This window comes from Perca flavescens, chromosome 24 (genome assembly GCF_004354835.1).
Source record: "Perca flavescens isolate YP-PL-M2 chromosome 24, PFLA_1.0, whole genome shotgun sequence".
Taxonomy (NCBI): domain Eukaryota; kingdom Metazoa; phylum Chordata; class Actinopteri; order Perciformes; family Percidae; genus Perca; species Perca flavescens.
The window spans coordinates 9,634,245-9,649,877 of NC_041354.1; the positions used below are offsets into that span (position 1 = coordinate 9,634,245).

Genomic DNA, 15,633 nt, shown 5'->3' on the forward strand with positions numbered 1-15,633 from the left:
GCCAAAAAAGATCAGATAATCAAAATCATGAAACTCCTACCCCCCGCCCCTCCTCTGCTGTCCTTTTGTCATTTATCTTTGCTCCCTGCAGAGGCGTTGAACCAGGGCGACGCAGTGGACCTGGATGCCCTGATGGCTGACCTGTGCTCCATTGAACAGGAGCTCAATACCATTTCCAAACCCAACTCCGCGTCTCGTGGCCAGAACAAAGGCCAGCAGCGAGCCCCGGGGGGGCGCAGCGCCAGCACCAAGCACACAGGCACTAGTGGAGGAGGAAGCAGCGGAGGTAGTCCTGCTGAATAATGTGCATTTATGATGAGGCTTTGTGTAGTATTTTAACAATAACAAAAATAATTCCAAAAAAGTAATGTAATCTTAAACAAATAAGCCTGTTGTACGAACCCTCTGCCATACTCTTAGTATTTCACATAGCGTCCCACATTTTTGGGATTGGACAATGTTTGGACTTCCTTTACAACACAAAGGAGGCATGCTTTTTGGGAAAAACAGGAAGATGTCACTCTTCTTCTGGTGCAAAAAGTGTTTCTGTTGGTGGAAAAACTAACTTCCAACATGTTTGTCCTTTTTTACTACAGCTTAAGAGAAAATAAACACATGCAGAGTAATAATTAAAAGGGGGAAAGGAAGACAATTAGCTGCATCCTGTTTGCAACAGGGAAATGTAGTCTATAGCATACACGTTGCTTGTGGTCTCATTTTGTTAATGGTAATCATAACATCCTCACGTAATTTATGTGATAATATTGTATACATATTAATGTTTAAAAATGCTACATGTAGCACCCGAAAGCCAACTGGAATGTGTCATGAAAGCAGCGTAATGTTAATTGCCATTTGTGCAGGTACAGGGCCGTACAAGTACATTTTTGTGCATTGCTCTTAGTCAGTTCTACAAAAAAGAAGAAATACAATTTAAGAAAATAAAATATAAAGTAGAAGAACATTATAAAGAGAAAACAGCTGTAAGATAAATAAAGTTATAATTGCAAAATTGTGCACTGTATAAAAAACTGCTTATTATTGTACCGGAGATTTTTTTTAAATGTATTAATTTCACAATCCATTTCACGAATTTAAAAAGCAGTCGATCTACAATTCCATTTCTTCTTCCATCCTGAGCTGTTTAAACTTTGAACTCCCCAACAGGAAGCACCAGTAGCAGTACCCGGGCATCGCCGGCCAACACCGTACGAGGCGGCAGCGTCAACACCCGCCCCGCGGCCTCCAACATCTCCCTGGATGACATCACCTCTCAGCTGGAGAAGGCCTCTCTCAGCATGGATGAAGCGGCACGTCAGACCTCTTCCTCTTCTTCCTCCTCCTCGTCTTCTTTCTCCTCCACCACGCTGCGGCGGCCCTCGTCGGGGTCGTCAGGCGGCGGGCAGCACAGGAGGACGGGCTCAGTGGGCACGGTCAGCGAGCGGGAGGCTCCATCCCAGCGGTCCAGTGTAAACTCAGCGTGTGCCTCAGCATCCAGCATGGACTCCCTGGACATTGATAAAGTGATGACGGGTGGAGAGGTGGAGGGCCAGAGCAGCCCGAGCACACAAGGACAAAACCAGACCAGCACAGAGGTATGGCTGACACTGAAATACACACCGAAAAACACACACCAATGACATCCAAGAGGTAGACATAGTATTATTAGCTAATGAGAGTGTGTGAGCCACAGCGCGAAACACTGTGTACATTTCCAAATGTAATAGTAAGGTAAGCTCTGCATGTTTAACCACACAGCATGACGTTTGGAAGCAACTGCACGAAGTGTATTAAGAGTCAATCCACAATACAGCCCGTGTATTGTGGATTGGATGGTGTGTGTTAATGAATACATTGTAATCTCCTATAAGGCTCCCTAAGTGTGGATTACAATGTTCACATCTACCATTTCTCAATTCCTTTGTACACTCACCAAGCATCTTGGCTCTCTAACAAAAGCCAAATATCCTCTAAAGTCTTAGAGGAGTTTAGCATGTTTCAGAAAAGGCCGGAGCTAACCTACTAAAACAGATATGTACGTCAGGAGAGGGCAAACGCTAGAGAAAGGAGGAGAGGAAAACCGTGACAGTGAGATAGTAATTCAGTTTAGAAGAAAAAGTTTAAACAGTATCATGCATGTCCCCTGGCCCCCTGCATGTCATCATATTATCTGTGTTTGCATCCTGTCCTATACACACCTTGCCTGCACCTCCTGATTTTCCCAGCATGTCACACTGCGGCGGGCCAGACGGCAGCTTGACTTTACCTCACGAGAGGGTGAGGTGGATCGGGCCACTGTAAGTGTGTGTGTGCGCGCGCGTGTGTGTGTGTATGGGTGTTTGTGTGTGAGAGAGCTTGCATGTGTGCATGCATGCATTTTGGCATTTACGCATGTAAGGCTGCAGGTTAGAGTGTGATCAAAATTTTAGTTTGCAAAAACAGTTACAATTTTAGTTAGATTTGAATTGGCTAAATAATTTTCACTGTAGTGTTCAGCTGGTGGTTTCTGTGTAATGCATGCACATGTAACCATAAGTATAAAAATATGTATGGTGTGAAAGAGAGATTGTGTGTATGTTTATAGAAAGTAGCTGTACTGTAGACTATAGGTTTTGTAGCTAGTCAGAATGCACCGTATACTATGTGTTCACACACTCCAATTCATGGCAGTCATGTTTGCTCTGTACATCATCTACAGTGGTGTGAAAAAGTGTTTGCCCCCTTCCTCATTTCCTGTTCCTTTGCATGTTTGTCACACTTAAGTGTTTCGGAACATCAAACCAATTTAAACAAAAGTCAAGGACAACACAAGTAAACACAAAATGCAATTTGTAAATGAAGGTGTTTATTATTAAAGGAGAAAAAAAATCCAAACCATCATGGCCCTGTGTGAAAAAGTGATTGCCCCCCTTGTTAAAACATACTATAACTGTGGTTGTCCACACCTGAGTTCAATTTCTCTAGCCACACCCAGGCCTGATTATTGCCACACCTGTTCACAATCAAGGCATCACTTAAATAGGAGCTGCTTGACACAGTAAGGTCCACCAGAAGATCCTTAAAAGCTACACATCATGCGAGACCCAAAGAAATTCAGGAACAATTGAGAAAGAAAGTAATTGAGATCTATCAGTCTGGAAAGGGTTATAAAGCCATTTCCAAAGCTTTGGGAATCCAGCGAACCACAGTGAGAGCCATTATCCACAAATGGCGAAGACATGGAACAGTGGTGAACCTTCCCAGGAGTGGCCGGCCGCCCAAAATTACCCCAAGAGCGCAGCGACGACTCATCCAAGAGGTCACAAAAGACCCCACAACAACGTCCAAGAACTGCAGGCCTCACTTGCCTCAGTTAAGGTCAGCGTTCATGCCTCCACCATCAGGAAAAGACTGGGCAAAAATGGCCTGCATGGCAGAGTTCCAAGGAGAAAACCACTGCTGAGCAAAAAAGAACATCAAAGCTCGTCTCAATTTCTCCAGAACACATCTTGATGATCCCCAAGACTTTTGGGACAACATTCTGTGGACCGATGAGACAAAAGTGGAACTCTTTGGAAGGTGTGTGTCCAAGTATATCTGGCGTAGAAGGAACACTGCATTTCATAAAAAGAACATTATACCAACTGTAAAATATGGTGGTGGCAGTGTGATGGTCTGGGGCTGTTTTGCTGCTTCAGGACCTGGAAGACTTGCCGTGATAAAAGGAACTATGAATTCTGCTGTCTACCAAGAGATCCTGAAGGAGAATGTCCGACCATCTGTTCGTGTACTCAAGCTGAAACGAACTTGGGTTCTGCAGCAGGACAATGATCCTAAACACACCAGCAAGTCCACCACCGAATGGCTGAAGAAAAACAAAATGAAGACTTTGGAGTGGCCTAGCCAAAGTCCTGACCTGAATCCTATTGAGATGTTGTGGTATGACCTAAAAAGGCCGTTCATGCTCGAAAACCCTCTAATGTAACTGAATTAGGACAATTCTGCAAAGATGAGTGGGCCAAAATTCCTCCAGGACGCTGTAAAAGCCTCATTGCACGTTATCGCAAACGCTTGGTTGCAGTTGTTGCTGCTAAGGGTGGCCCAACCAGTTATTAGGTTTAGGGGGCAATCACTTTTTCACACAGGGCCATGATGGTTTGGATTTTTTTTCACCTTTAATGATAAACACCTTCATTTACAAATTGCATTTTGTGTTTACTTGTGTTGTCCTTGACTATTGTTTAAATTGGTTTGATGTTCCGAAACACTTAAGTGTGACAAACATGCAAAGGAACAGGAAATGAGGAAGGGGGCAAACACTTTTTCACACCACTGTACAGTACTTCTCACAATCATTGCTTCTTTACCCACAGCTGCAGCTAATGACAACCACAACTGCTGTGCGCTCCATTTATGGAAACCTCTCGCTTCCACGCTTCTTTATACAAAAAAAGATCAAAACGCCTGCGATTAATAAGCCTCCCAAGAATCATCTGGCGCTGACTTTTCTATATTTTGTCTGTTCCCTCCGCTCTCCTTGTTATCCTCTCTTCACCCAAGCACTCCTATCTGGACCGAGAAACCTCGCTCATTCTGAAAAGCATAGCAGGAAAGCCTTCTCACCTCCTGACCAAGGTGACTTCCTCATACACTCGCTTCGTGGGTTTCTCTCTCTCTCTACACACTCTCGTGTGTGTGTGTGTGTGTGTGTGTGTGTGTGTGTGTGTGTGTGTGTGTGTGTGTGTGTGTGTGTGTGTGTGTGTGTGTGTGTGTGTGTGTGTGTGTGTGTGTGTGTGTGTGTGTGTGTGTGTGTGTGTGTGTGTGTGTGTGTGTGTGTGTGTGTGTGTGTACACTGCTCCTCTCTTCTGCTTTGCATGTCTTTGGAAAAATCCATGCTCAGAAAACAGCTGCTGGAAATCAGACCAACTTATTTATTTTACTTGAAAATTATAGTAAAAATAGTATTCTTGGAAATTTAGGAATGCACAAATCAAGAGAAATACCTGAGGCGAATTGAGAGAAATTGGGCAGGCCAAAAAAATTAATTTTCAAGACCGTATCACAAGTAATGACATTTTAATATCTAACCGGGTAAGGGTATCTGTTTATCTGTGTAAAATGGATTTTTTTTCCTTACGTCTTATTTAACATTTACCCTGCACATACTGTACTATGGTTATAGATCGAATACACTTGATTGTTTTGTCCTACTTGCTTCCACATTTATCTGTCACTGGCATGTGCTATTTTGTCTCCATTTCCCTTCATGTTTCCTCTTTCTCCATGTAGCTGGCTTTTGATTTGCACTGTTTTATGAAATGATGTTATTGGAGCTACAATGATTCATTTGATTAGTTAGTCAACAGACAAGACCCCTGTAACAATTTTTTCATAATCGATTCATCATTTCAGTCATTTATCAGTCGTAAACTCGGACCTTTAGTGAGGCTCCAGCTGGTCCGATGTGAAGATTTGCTGCTTTTCTCTGTTTTTGTCTCAGAAGTGGAACATCTTTGGGGTTTGGTGTGGTTGGTCAGACAAAACGAGACAAAAAGGTTATTTATTTACTTTGCAAAGAGTAGTTTTATCAACAAAAACATATTAACTTAAGGTCTACTTAAAAGCTTTTTCTTTGGCTCAAACTCTTTCTCCATGGATGAAGTTTGCTCAGACTGAGAACCTTGAGTTAGCACTTTCTGACATGATTTAGACTAAACAAACAATCTTTCAAATAATAGCAAGTTGCAGCCTTATGTTTTATCTCAAATCTGTGCGTTTATGTGCATCATGCTTGAATTTGTGTTGACTTGGGAACCCTCTGGGCTCCACTGTTGTAATATACAGTATAACAACTACCATCTGTTTATCCATTATGTGTCGGTCCTCCTAAGTTCCCATCTCTCCCAACTTACTGTAAACCTCTCGGCAGCAGTCTGTTTTCGCAGCAGATGTCTTGGTTGCAGCCCTGGCTCCCGTGCAAAGCTTATGCCGATCAGATGTGTGCAGATTTATGGTTCAAAGTTGGCCGCTGTTGATTGTGATTTATCCGACCATCGCTAAACGGCACAGCCAAGTGCAAAGCAGGGGATTTCAACAGAGGTAGATGATGCAGTTTCTTAAATCCTATTGAGATTTAATTTACCAAGAACATTTACTGAATATGAGACAAACCACAAATTATGGGTCTGGAAAACTCTCAAGAATGATTTTTTTTTTTTTTTTTTTCAGGATTTTAGAAGTAAACTGAAAGATCTCCATTAGCGGTCATTGGCATTGAATTGCAGATTTCTTTCCAAAACCCTTTCAGTTATGTCCATTTATTTGAACATAATGGATGCCAACAGTGAAGCTGGCTGACTCTCCATAATATCCACACAATTCATCTGCCCTCATATGTTACAGCCAAACTTTTGGGAGGGGCAGTTACTTTATCTCTTACCATTACAGAACAATGGAATTAATTCAGTGTTTCAAGGCTGTAGGTTTGTGGCATATCTGCTCTCAGTTTGTGTGGAAAGCATTTGAAAGGTTATAAAAAAATAGGGAAAGGATGGATCGCCTGTGGCGTACAGACTGTGAGGGAGTTTATGTGTTAGTGTTACACTTTTCACCAGAGAATGGGAGAGAGGGAGCCCTGATCCCCTGGACTCCCACATTTTCTCCCTCGCAAATCAGAATACAGAATGAGCGCAGTGTGTTTGGGAACAAGCGTAGAGAGAGCGAGAGAGTGGAGAGACATCAAAGGGAGAGGGTGCCAAGATTCTTTTTATTTATTTTTTCAGGCTAGGCAGAAGAGCCTTTTACAATTGGCTCTGGTGTGGCTGAGTGTGAAAGTGGAAGGGAAAACGCCTGTGGAAAAGGAATCAGATTAATGTCTAATAAAAAGCAGGGTGTAGGAGTCATGTGGAGAAGGAATAATGGAGGGGAGAGGGAGTTACGCTGACAATTGTGGGGCTAAACCTTCAGTGTGACTCAGATTGACTCTGGACTGTAATCTGCACATTCCTCGTGACCTCTCCTCTCTCCCTGTTTCTCTTACTCACACTCGCGCTCACACTTGGCTGACTAAAAGCCTGCCACTGTGTGTTGGCCAAACATGATGTTGGCTTTATTGCATTAATGTGTATGGGCCCTGGAGCTAGTCATGTGGAAAAGGTAGTCTGGGTCAAAGAGGGGGTACTTCAGATAAGAGGCTTGGGGAGAGGTTGTCCCTGACCCCCCTCACCCCTTCTCTTTAAACACACATGCATGTGTACACACACAAGACTTAAATATTCAGCACCTGGGCTTCTCATTCCACTCTCCATCGTTGTCACTGCTGTTTAGCTCCGGGGCCAGTGCCAGTCACGGTCTCCCCGCTTGTCCAGGGAAAGAAGGTCTTGCAATTGGGGCACGTTGGTTGGCTGACACCCCTTACTCTACTATTTTTGTGGGGATTATGCTCCATTGATTGGGCACGCTCCCAAAACCCTGCATCTGTTATAAAGAGAGAGAGGGCGGGGGGGGGTGAGCGAGAGAGGGGAGGAAGCAGGAAGAGAGAGTTGGAGGGTAGAAGGGGGAGGGGCGTCGTCCTCCCTACTGTCTCATTTGGGCTTTTAGTCAAGTTAGGCTCATCTCGGGCACACGTCTGCATGTCGGTGAACCTGCGCTGTCACCAAGTCTCTGCTCAGCACTGCCTCGGCTATCTTATCTGCTGTCGTCTTTTGAGCGATGGAAGAAGTGGACGCACCGCTGAATTTCCCCCACTGAGGTTCATTGTGGAATAAGTTTTTATATGCCAGTAGCTGCTAGGAAAGGTGGCCAGTGGACTAAAATTATTATTTTTGTTTGGTTTCTTGCAATGTAAAGACAACTGAGAAAGAAAGCGGTGTTTGTTATCGTTTATGCATTAGTTATGGATGAATCTGCATATATTTTTCATTTTTGCCCTTGAGACCTGAATATGATCTTTGCTGGAGATCATTGTACCTTTTTGAGTGGAGGGCATAGAGGCTTTCTGAACTGATCCTACACTTATCCGCAGCCTCTCGCCCTTTGGGGATCGTCTGCCATTGTTTCCCTTCTGCTGTATAGCAACATCAAAGGAAACCGCTGCATATGAATCCAATATGGAACCATAGACAGCAAATGGAGCGCCATATTTAAGGGGATCACTGGACCAATGTCACAGTAGCAGCGATTTAGCATCATGGTTGTTTAGTTGTGTTTGATTGTATATTCACACACAATTGATAAAACACACCCGCTCACACACTTGGAAGCATACACAACCTGCGGAATGGAGGTGATGGCATCTTGCTGGAGGGGGCAGGTAAGCAAACCCATTTTGCACATGACACCACGCGCCATCATGCCAAAGGCTTGTGCATTTAAATGGTTTAGAAGGCTGCTTGCTCTTTAATGAAGTTGTGTGTGTGCACGATGTCTTGTTCCTACCAGAGGAATAATGAAAGACATGAGTGAAGAGGATGAGGCAAGGCTAGGAAATCAGGAACCCTTTTTGGTTTTTGTCAGGGTTTTCAATGTGTGGTTTTGTTATGTGAATGATAAGCGTATTAACCATGCTCCTGCATCTCCATCTAGGAGGAGCAAGCTGCTAAATTGAAGGCAGAGAAGATCCGAGTCGCCCTGGAAAAAATCAAGGAGGCACAGGTCAAAAAGGTAGGACCACCTCTTTCTTTTTGTACACACTCTTACTCCCTTACTGACTCAGTTTTATTTTGAAAGATCAGTCTGACTCGTGTAATAATTGCTGTCTCGTTATATTTACTGCACGCTGCATTTTCTTTGTAAACTTCATTCACAGTGAGGCGGTGAAGCGCAGAGAAAATAGGTCATTGCAGTGTTTGATTATGTGTGTGTATCTGCCGGGGAGGGAGCAAGACATCAGAAAGAGGCTTCAGAAAAAGAGCGCTGCAAGACAATGCAGACACATTCTACACAAAACATCTTATTCACCACATCCAACTGAACAAGTGCTGGTTTTCGATGAACTGGGGCGCCCTGAGAGCCATGGCGTGTCCATGTCTCCATTGGGAAGTCCGTATGGGACTCCACAAGCAGGCCATTTTTGTACTAGTGTTTCCGCCAGTGAATGAACTGTCTCTTTGAATGAAAGCAACAGAATGGTGTCCTTTTACAAGCAATGAATAGTTGAGACCCAACTGTGTTTCAATAAACAGGGCTAGACATCACTCTGCCAAGTGAATACAATGTGATAAGATAAAGAGTGCTGGTACAGCCGGCACTTAAAATAAATAAATAAAAAAAAGCGTAGGAGAATGCTGTAATGTGCTAAATTACTAGTTGTGCAGTTGTCAGCAGTCTGCATAGCCAGCTATGCGTCATCATTTACTATATTTTTGATTGATGACAATAAAGCAGTTTAATTGCATTTGCATTCCGAGTTTTATCTTGTTGAAGCAGTGGGATTTTCTGGGTTTGATTTTAATATTTTTTTTTTCTTCTCCCAGACTAGGGGGTTTAAGGGGTCCATCCTGTAAGAAATGTAGGTCAGACTCTCCATGTCTTCGTCTCACAGCTCCCCCATCATTCTCATTGGTCTAAGCTTCTCGTCAATCAAGTGTACCCACACACTGATTGGATGTCAGGGTCCTGGTGGGAGTGGACAAACAGGAGGTCTAGGAATTGAGGGCTTTATTTGGCTTCCACACCAGGACAAGTGTTATGTAGGCTGCGATTGTGTGAGGATAGATTTGGCATGCGTTTGTCTCGTTCAGATTAGTTTAAGCTTGCTTGTTATGGAGGACTTTTGGTCGCCTCTGGATGCGAAACTTTGGCCAGATTATTGGATTTTAGTCTCTAGTGGTTGTATATGCAACATTGTGACTGTAGTGGCCGCATAAATAGTTTAGTTTAGAGTGTTTGAAACAAGTTAAATCCCCAACCAGATTCTGTGCCATTGTGCCTTGAAATAGGTTCACATGAAATTAATTTATTGCAAATTGCGTTTAGGTATTATTTGAACTTTGGGGGTTATTGTTCCTTTGGCTAAGCTTTCTGTTAGTGATAAGAGACGAGTATCGCCCACATGTCCCCAGAGATCCCTGTATATCATTATTATTCATTGGTCATTTTTAGTCAAAAATGACAAAAAAATATAACAAGTCTTTGAACTTTTCTTTCCTGAACATGGTGGCCAGTAGAGAAAATAGAATAAAAGTTTACTGTAATGTGTATGAATACAGGAAGCCTGAAATAGTCTACATCTGTCATAAAGAATGATTGATTTTACATTTGAAATTAAAATTATCTACAATCCATATGATTAAAAGCACTAATTTAAGACCAATTTAAAATGATGATGCCATTTGCTGAAATTATTTATGCTGAGTGCATACATAAGGAATATATTGGTGTCTCTCTAGCCCTCCCTTTTAGCATTACGTTGCTCATCAGGTCGATTTTCAAAAATCACTCTCCTTTCTCCTCCTCTTCCTCAGCTGGTGATCAGGGTCCACATGTCAGACGAGAGCTCCAAGACCATGATGGTGGATGAGCGGCAGACGGTGAGGCAGGTGCTGGACAGCCTGCTGGATAAGTCCCACTGTGGCTACAGCCCCGACTGGTCTCTAGTGGAAACCATCAATGAGCTACAGATGGGTAAGGGAGGAGATAAATAATAAACATTGTTTATGGTTTGCTTTAGTCTGCACTGTTGGCATATGGATTATAATTATCTGTAAACTAGAAATAGTCACTGCTTGTGACCTTGGGCTAATTGTCAGGCTTACAGTTAAAGGTTCTGCCCCACCCAAAAAATGAGGGAGGAAATTAAGTGCACATTTGCAGGTCAGCAAAAAAACTGCATATCTTGCATCTTATCTTTATTACTCCCTCTTCTCTCTCCTCTCCTCCCTCTCTCAGAGCGTATTTTTGAGGACCATGAGAACTTGGTGGAGAATCTATTAAACTGGACCCGGGACAGCCACAACAAGCTTATGTTCATCGAACGCATCGAGAAATATGCGCTTTTCAAGAACCCTCAGGTGACTGTCCCATCACACATACACGAGAGAGAGGACCGATCATCTTCTCAATGCCCTCCCTGCATTCAGTGTATAAATGCTGGCAGCATATGCTATACACACAAACACATTGCTTATGCATGCTCAGTGCCTGCACAGCCCAGAGAGTGAACAAGGTAGTGTGTACGTGTAGGAGAGTTGGAAGTAGGTCAAAGCTCTAAAGCGAGTAAAGGTGAATAATTTATTTAACATAAGACGAGGTGAGCCGTCGACTTGACATTTCCCCCTGCTTTCTCTCATTCTTCCTCTCAATCATCTCCAGAACTATTTGCTGGGGCGGAAGGAGACATCCGAAATGGCTGACAGGAATAAAGAGGCTTTATTAGAGGTGAGATTAATGTACAAGCGCAAACGTTCCTATTTTTCCTACACCAGGAGGATTATTCCCAGGATAAACTTTGACATCAATTTGTGTGCGTCCATCAGGAGTGTTTCTGTGGCGGCTCAGTGTCTGTGCCAGAGATCGAGGGCATCCTGTGGCTGAAGGAGGATGGGAAGAAGTCGTGGAAGAAACGCTACTTTCTCCTCAGAGCTTCAGGGATCTACTACGTCCCCAAAGGCAAAGCCAAGGTCAGTAAGACTTGGGATGGGTGTACTTTAGGCACACTGTCCCGCTGCTCGGACAGAATGAAGATGGAGAACAGAAATGTGCGTTGGGGTTATGAGAACCAGATTCACATAGTCTGCTCTGTGGTATTTCCTGTTGCTGTAGCGCCTGATCACTTTGAACACAACTGAAAAAATGTCCTCTATTTTTAGACCAGACTACTTAGCGGGTTTTTTGCCCAATTTAAATCCTACAACCTTGCGTTAGCTACAAAGTAGGTTGAGTTCTACAATACATTACAGTGCCAGCTCAGGCATTAAATAAAACACGTTAAATTAAATTTAGATCTGTGTAATTACCCTTAAAAACATGTACACTTTGACTACAGTGGGACCTCTTAGCATGATTATTTAAAGTCCTTTTAGAGCAACTTCTTTAAGCATGGAAACAGCATATGCTCCAGAAATACTTTTAGACTTATAATATGTAATCAAGACTTTTGCATTACATGTTTCTATACATCTAGACAAATTGTCACCAGATATGTTAGATGTACCTGTAGAGAAGTCTCTATGCCCCAAGTTATTCTGGCATCAAGGACAGCATCTCCACCCTGCACAGAGCAGCAGCTTCACTCAGCCTCAGTCCCTTTTTGAAGTCAACCAAGCGTCAATAAATCCTCCTCTGCCTCCCTCTGTGCAGGCATCCAGAGATCTCGTGTGCTTCCTGCAGTTGGACCATGTTAACGTGTACTACGGCCAGGACTACCGCAGCAAATACAAGGCTCCTACTGACTATTGTCTTGCCTTGAAGGTGAAGCACTATGTCGATATCTTCCATCTGAGTGGAGAAATGTTGTCAATGTCACGCAAATGTATTCACAGCAACAGATATGTAGCATGTTAGTACGGGACAATGTCTCATATGTGTGGATGTAAATTAGCAGTGTGAACATGTGAAATAATTCTTATGGTCGCTATTATTAGAGCTATTCTCTTACAGTGTCAGACAAGCATCTTTAATGCATTAGCCTTCCATTAGAAAATACCTTTCTGTTAAAAGCTCTGCAAATTGCTTCCAAACAAGTCAATTACAATTGTTTCGTTTGATTTGATCATCATTAATAAGTGGATAGGAAGTGTTATTATTTACTATATAATATGTTAAAATTAAGAAATTGTCTCATAAATAGCCAGAATATGCTTCAAAGACAAAATACTTACAGTGCATTATATATCATGTATAATCGATTCATAATGAAGAAACTTAGTAGCATTTTTCAGTGCACATGTGAGGCATTGGTGGATAGTAAAATGTATATTCACTTCTTTTTGCAGCATCCACAAATCCAGAAGAAGTCCCAGTACATCAAGTATCTGTGCTGTGATGATGTCAGGACCCTGCACCAATGGGTGAATGGAATTCGCATCGCCAAGGTAAGTTTCTGCTCCACTTTGTTTGGTCTGCACGAAGGAAAAGATATAGTTCTCTAACACTCCTAAGAGAAATGTTAATTAATTATATCTCCTTGTGTTTTCCACTTTGTGTTTGTGTGTAGTATGGCAAGCAACTATACGTGAACTACCAGGAAGCCATGAAGAGGACAGAGGCGGCCTACGATTGGTCCTCTCTCTCTACCTCCAGCATCCGATCAGGCTCTAGCTCTGCCAGCATACATGGTTAGTTTAATTCATCAGTATAGTAGATTTCAATCATCACTTTCATGATCATTGACCTTTGAACATTTTAAAGGAATGCCAGCAATTTAAAATTCCACTAAGTCAGCTTTAAGGCTTTAAAAAAAATGGAAAAGTCAAAATTGAGGTAGCAAAGGCAGATATATCCTAATTTGTATTTCTTGGTATGGTTCAAGCTCCAAAAACACTAGATTCTACATTTCCCACAATGCAACTCAGTTTTTCGTAAGACTTACCCTGCCTGGTATATGCCTTTCAAACATTATGTCCCAAATAGAAGTATAGAATGTACTCTTACTGTCATTTGTGTGTGCTTCCAGAGTCCCAGTCTAACCACTCAGGCCATTCAGACAGTGGAGTGGACACAGGCTCTTCTCATGGCCGGTCCCAGAGTGTGGTGAGCTCCATCTTTTCTGAGGCCTGGAAGAGAGGTACCCAGATCGAGGAAAGCTCCAAGGTATGGCTTTCTTTCAGAGACAGCAGGGATTCAAAAAAAAACCTGTTATAGTTGCATATTCGTTACACAATATGTCATTCATTTAACTGAACTAACACACAGTCTCTTTTTAGCATATGAGAATGGAGGCATCCAGAGGGGCCACCCTGCCGCATGCTTCCCACAGTCACCGGCATCACAGCCAGCATTCAGTTGATCACCCAGCCCTGACGCCCCCTCCCCAACCTCAGGTGCAGCCGCAGCCTCAGCCTCAGCCCCAGCCCCACCAACAGCACCTACATGAGCATCAGCCCCACCAACAGCACCCACCACAGCATCAGCACCCATCAATATCAATCCACCCCCAGACACCGACCCAGCCACAACATCAGCACCTGCCTCCCCAGCATCATGCTCCTCAACAGGCCCCACAGCCACCCCCCCAGTATCCTCAGCTCCCTCAGCAGTCACCACAGTCTCCACCTCAGCAGCCGCAGACCATCAGCAGCTACAACCACATGCCCCCACAGCAGCAAGAGCTGGCTCCTCCACCCCCCACCTCCCCCTCCACCGCCTCCCCCTCCTCCCCCACCCCCCCCAGTTCAAATGGTGTCGCACCACTCGCCGGCTCCCACCATGTACAAGTACAGCACCATCACCAGGCTGCAGAACCAGAAGGCCTCCCAGTCTGCCAATCACCACAGGTTGCCCAATCACCTTCTTGCATTGGGTCAGCAAGTTTTGCCCACAGCTTCGACGCTGCCTGCAGCACCAGTGCCCATCAAACCCAATGTCAATCACATTGCGGCAAGGACTAATGTCCCGCCTCCACCTCCCCCTCCCCCTCCACCGTCCATGCCAACCCCTGGGTCCGCCATGGCTGTGTTAAAGCTGGGCCCTCCCAGTCCAGCTACCCCACCTGCCTTTATTCCTCCGCCCCCAGCACCTCCACCTGCCCCACAGACCAACGGAGTTACATTTCCTCCCCCACCTTCTCCCCCACCGCCCCCTCCTGCACTGGCCCCCTTGAGCCAACCTGTTAACCCCAACAGGCTGAAGCAGGCCCTTAAGGAAAGGTTTCCCAGCCCGCCACGGGACCTCCTCTCTCCGAATGGAGGCCTTGAGGAGTCCCCACCGCCTGCACCCGCCCCACCTCCCCCACCTCCTCCCCCTCCACCTCCGCCACCCCCACCTCCTCCTCCCCAGCACTTCCCAGTGCCAGCCCAGTTCCCACCTCCTCCTGCACCGCCGCCGGCGCCACCCAAAACCTTCACCCCAGGCTTTGTCCCTCATACTGCCCCCAAACCCGTGTCACCTGTCTCCCCATTTCCTCCTGCCCCACCTCCTGCTTCCCTGGGCGGCCCGACCCCACCACCACCTCCACCCCCTCCTCCACCTGCACCTCTCAAGAAGCAGTTCAGCCTCCAGGCGGGTCACATCTCCGGCCACCCCCCTCCAACCCTCCCCAAGCAGCACAGCCTGTCTAAACAAACGGCCTTCTCCACGGGAGCCGCTCCCACCATGTCTTTGGTGAAACAACTAGCAAGTCAGTTTCCAGGAGCTCCGTCCCAACTCGCCAATCACACAGAGAGCCCCAAAGCCCCCCTCTCTCCACCTGCAGTAAAGACCAAACCAAAATGGCAGCCTGGAGGTGGCCAACAGCTGCAGTCTCCAGAGTTCCCTCCTCCCCCTCCAGACAGCAAAGTTGGCTTCCCTGCCCCTCCTCCTCCGCCACCTCCCCCTGCCCCCGTCACCGGCCCGACTCCACCTCCTCCTCCTCCGCCACCTCCCCCTGCACCCGTCACCGGCCCGACTCCACCTCCTCCTCCTCCGCCACCTCCCCCAGCCCCCGTCACCGGCCCGACTCCAACTCCTCCTCCTCCTCCACCACCTCCCCAGCCCCGTCACCGGCCCGACTCCACCTCC

At 45.2% G+C, this 15,633-nt stretch overlaps 1 protein-coding gene across 1 annotated transcript in view; it reads left to right on the top strand.

Annotated features, from left to right (window-relative positions):
• Positions 1–15,633, top strand: part of raph1b (Ras association (RalGDS/AF-6) and pleckstrin homology domains 1b) — a 42,692-nt gene that overhangs the window by 24,131 nt on the left and 2,928 nt on the right. The window contains exons 5-19 of the mRNA XM_028572467.1: positions 92–286; positions 1,168–1,595; positions 4,540–4,614; positions 8,563–8,640; positions 10,443–10,602; positions 10,867–10,988; positions 11,290–11,355; positions 11,454–11,597; positions 12,277–12,387; positions 12,912–13,010; positions 13,133–13,253; positions 13,592–13,728; positions 13,842–14,265; positions 14,309–14,847; positions 14,890–15,451. Coding sequence (XP_028428268.1) covers positions 92–286; positions 1,168–1,595; positions 4,540–4,614; positions 8,563–8,640; positions 10,443–10,602; positions 10,867–10,988; positions 11,290–11,355; positions 11,454–11,597; positions 12,277–12,387; positions 12,912–13,010; positions 13,133–13,253; positions 13,592–13,728; positions 13,842–14,265; positions 14,309–14,847; positions 14,890–15,451 — 3,261 coding nt within the window. The remainder of the gene's footprint in view (positions 1–91; positions 287–1,167; positions 1,596–4,539; positions 4,615–8,562; positions 8,641–10,442; positions 10,603–10,866; positions 10,989–11,289; positions 11,356–11,453; positions 11,598–12,276; positions 12,388–12,911; positions 13,011–13,132; positions 13,254–13,591; positions 13,729–13,841; positions 14,266–14,308; positions 14,848–14,889; positions 15,452–15,633) is intronic.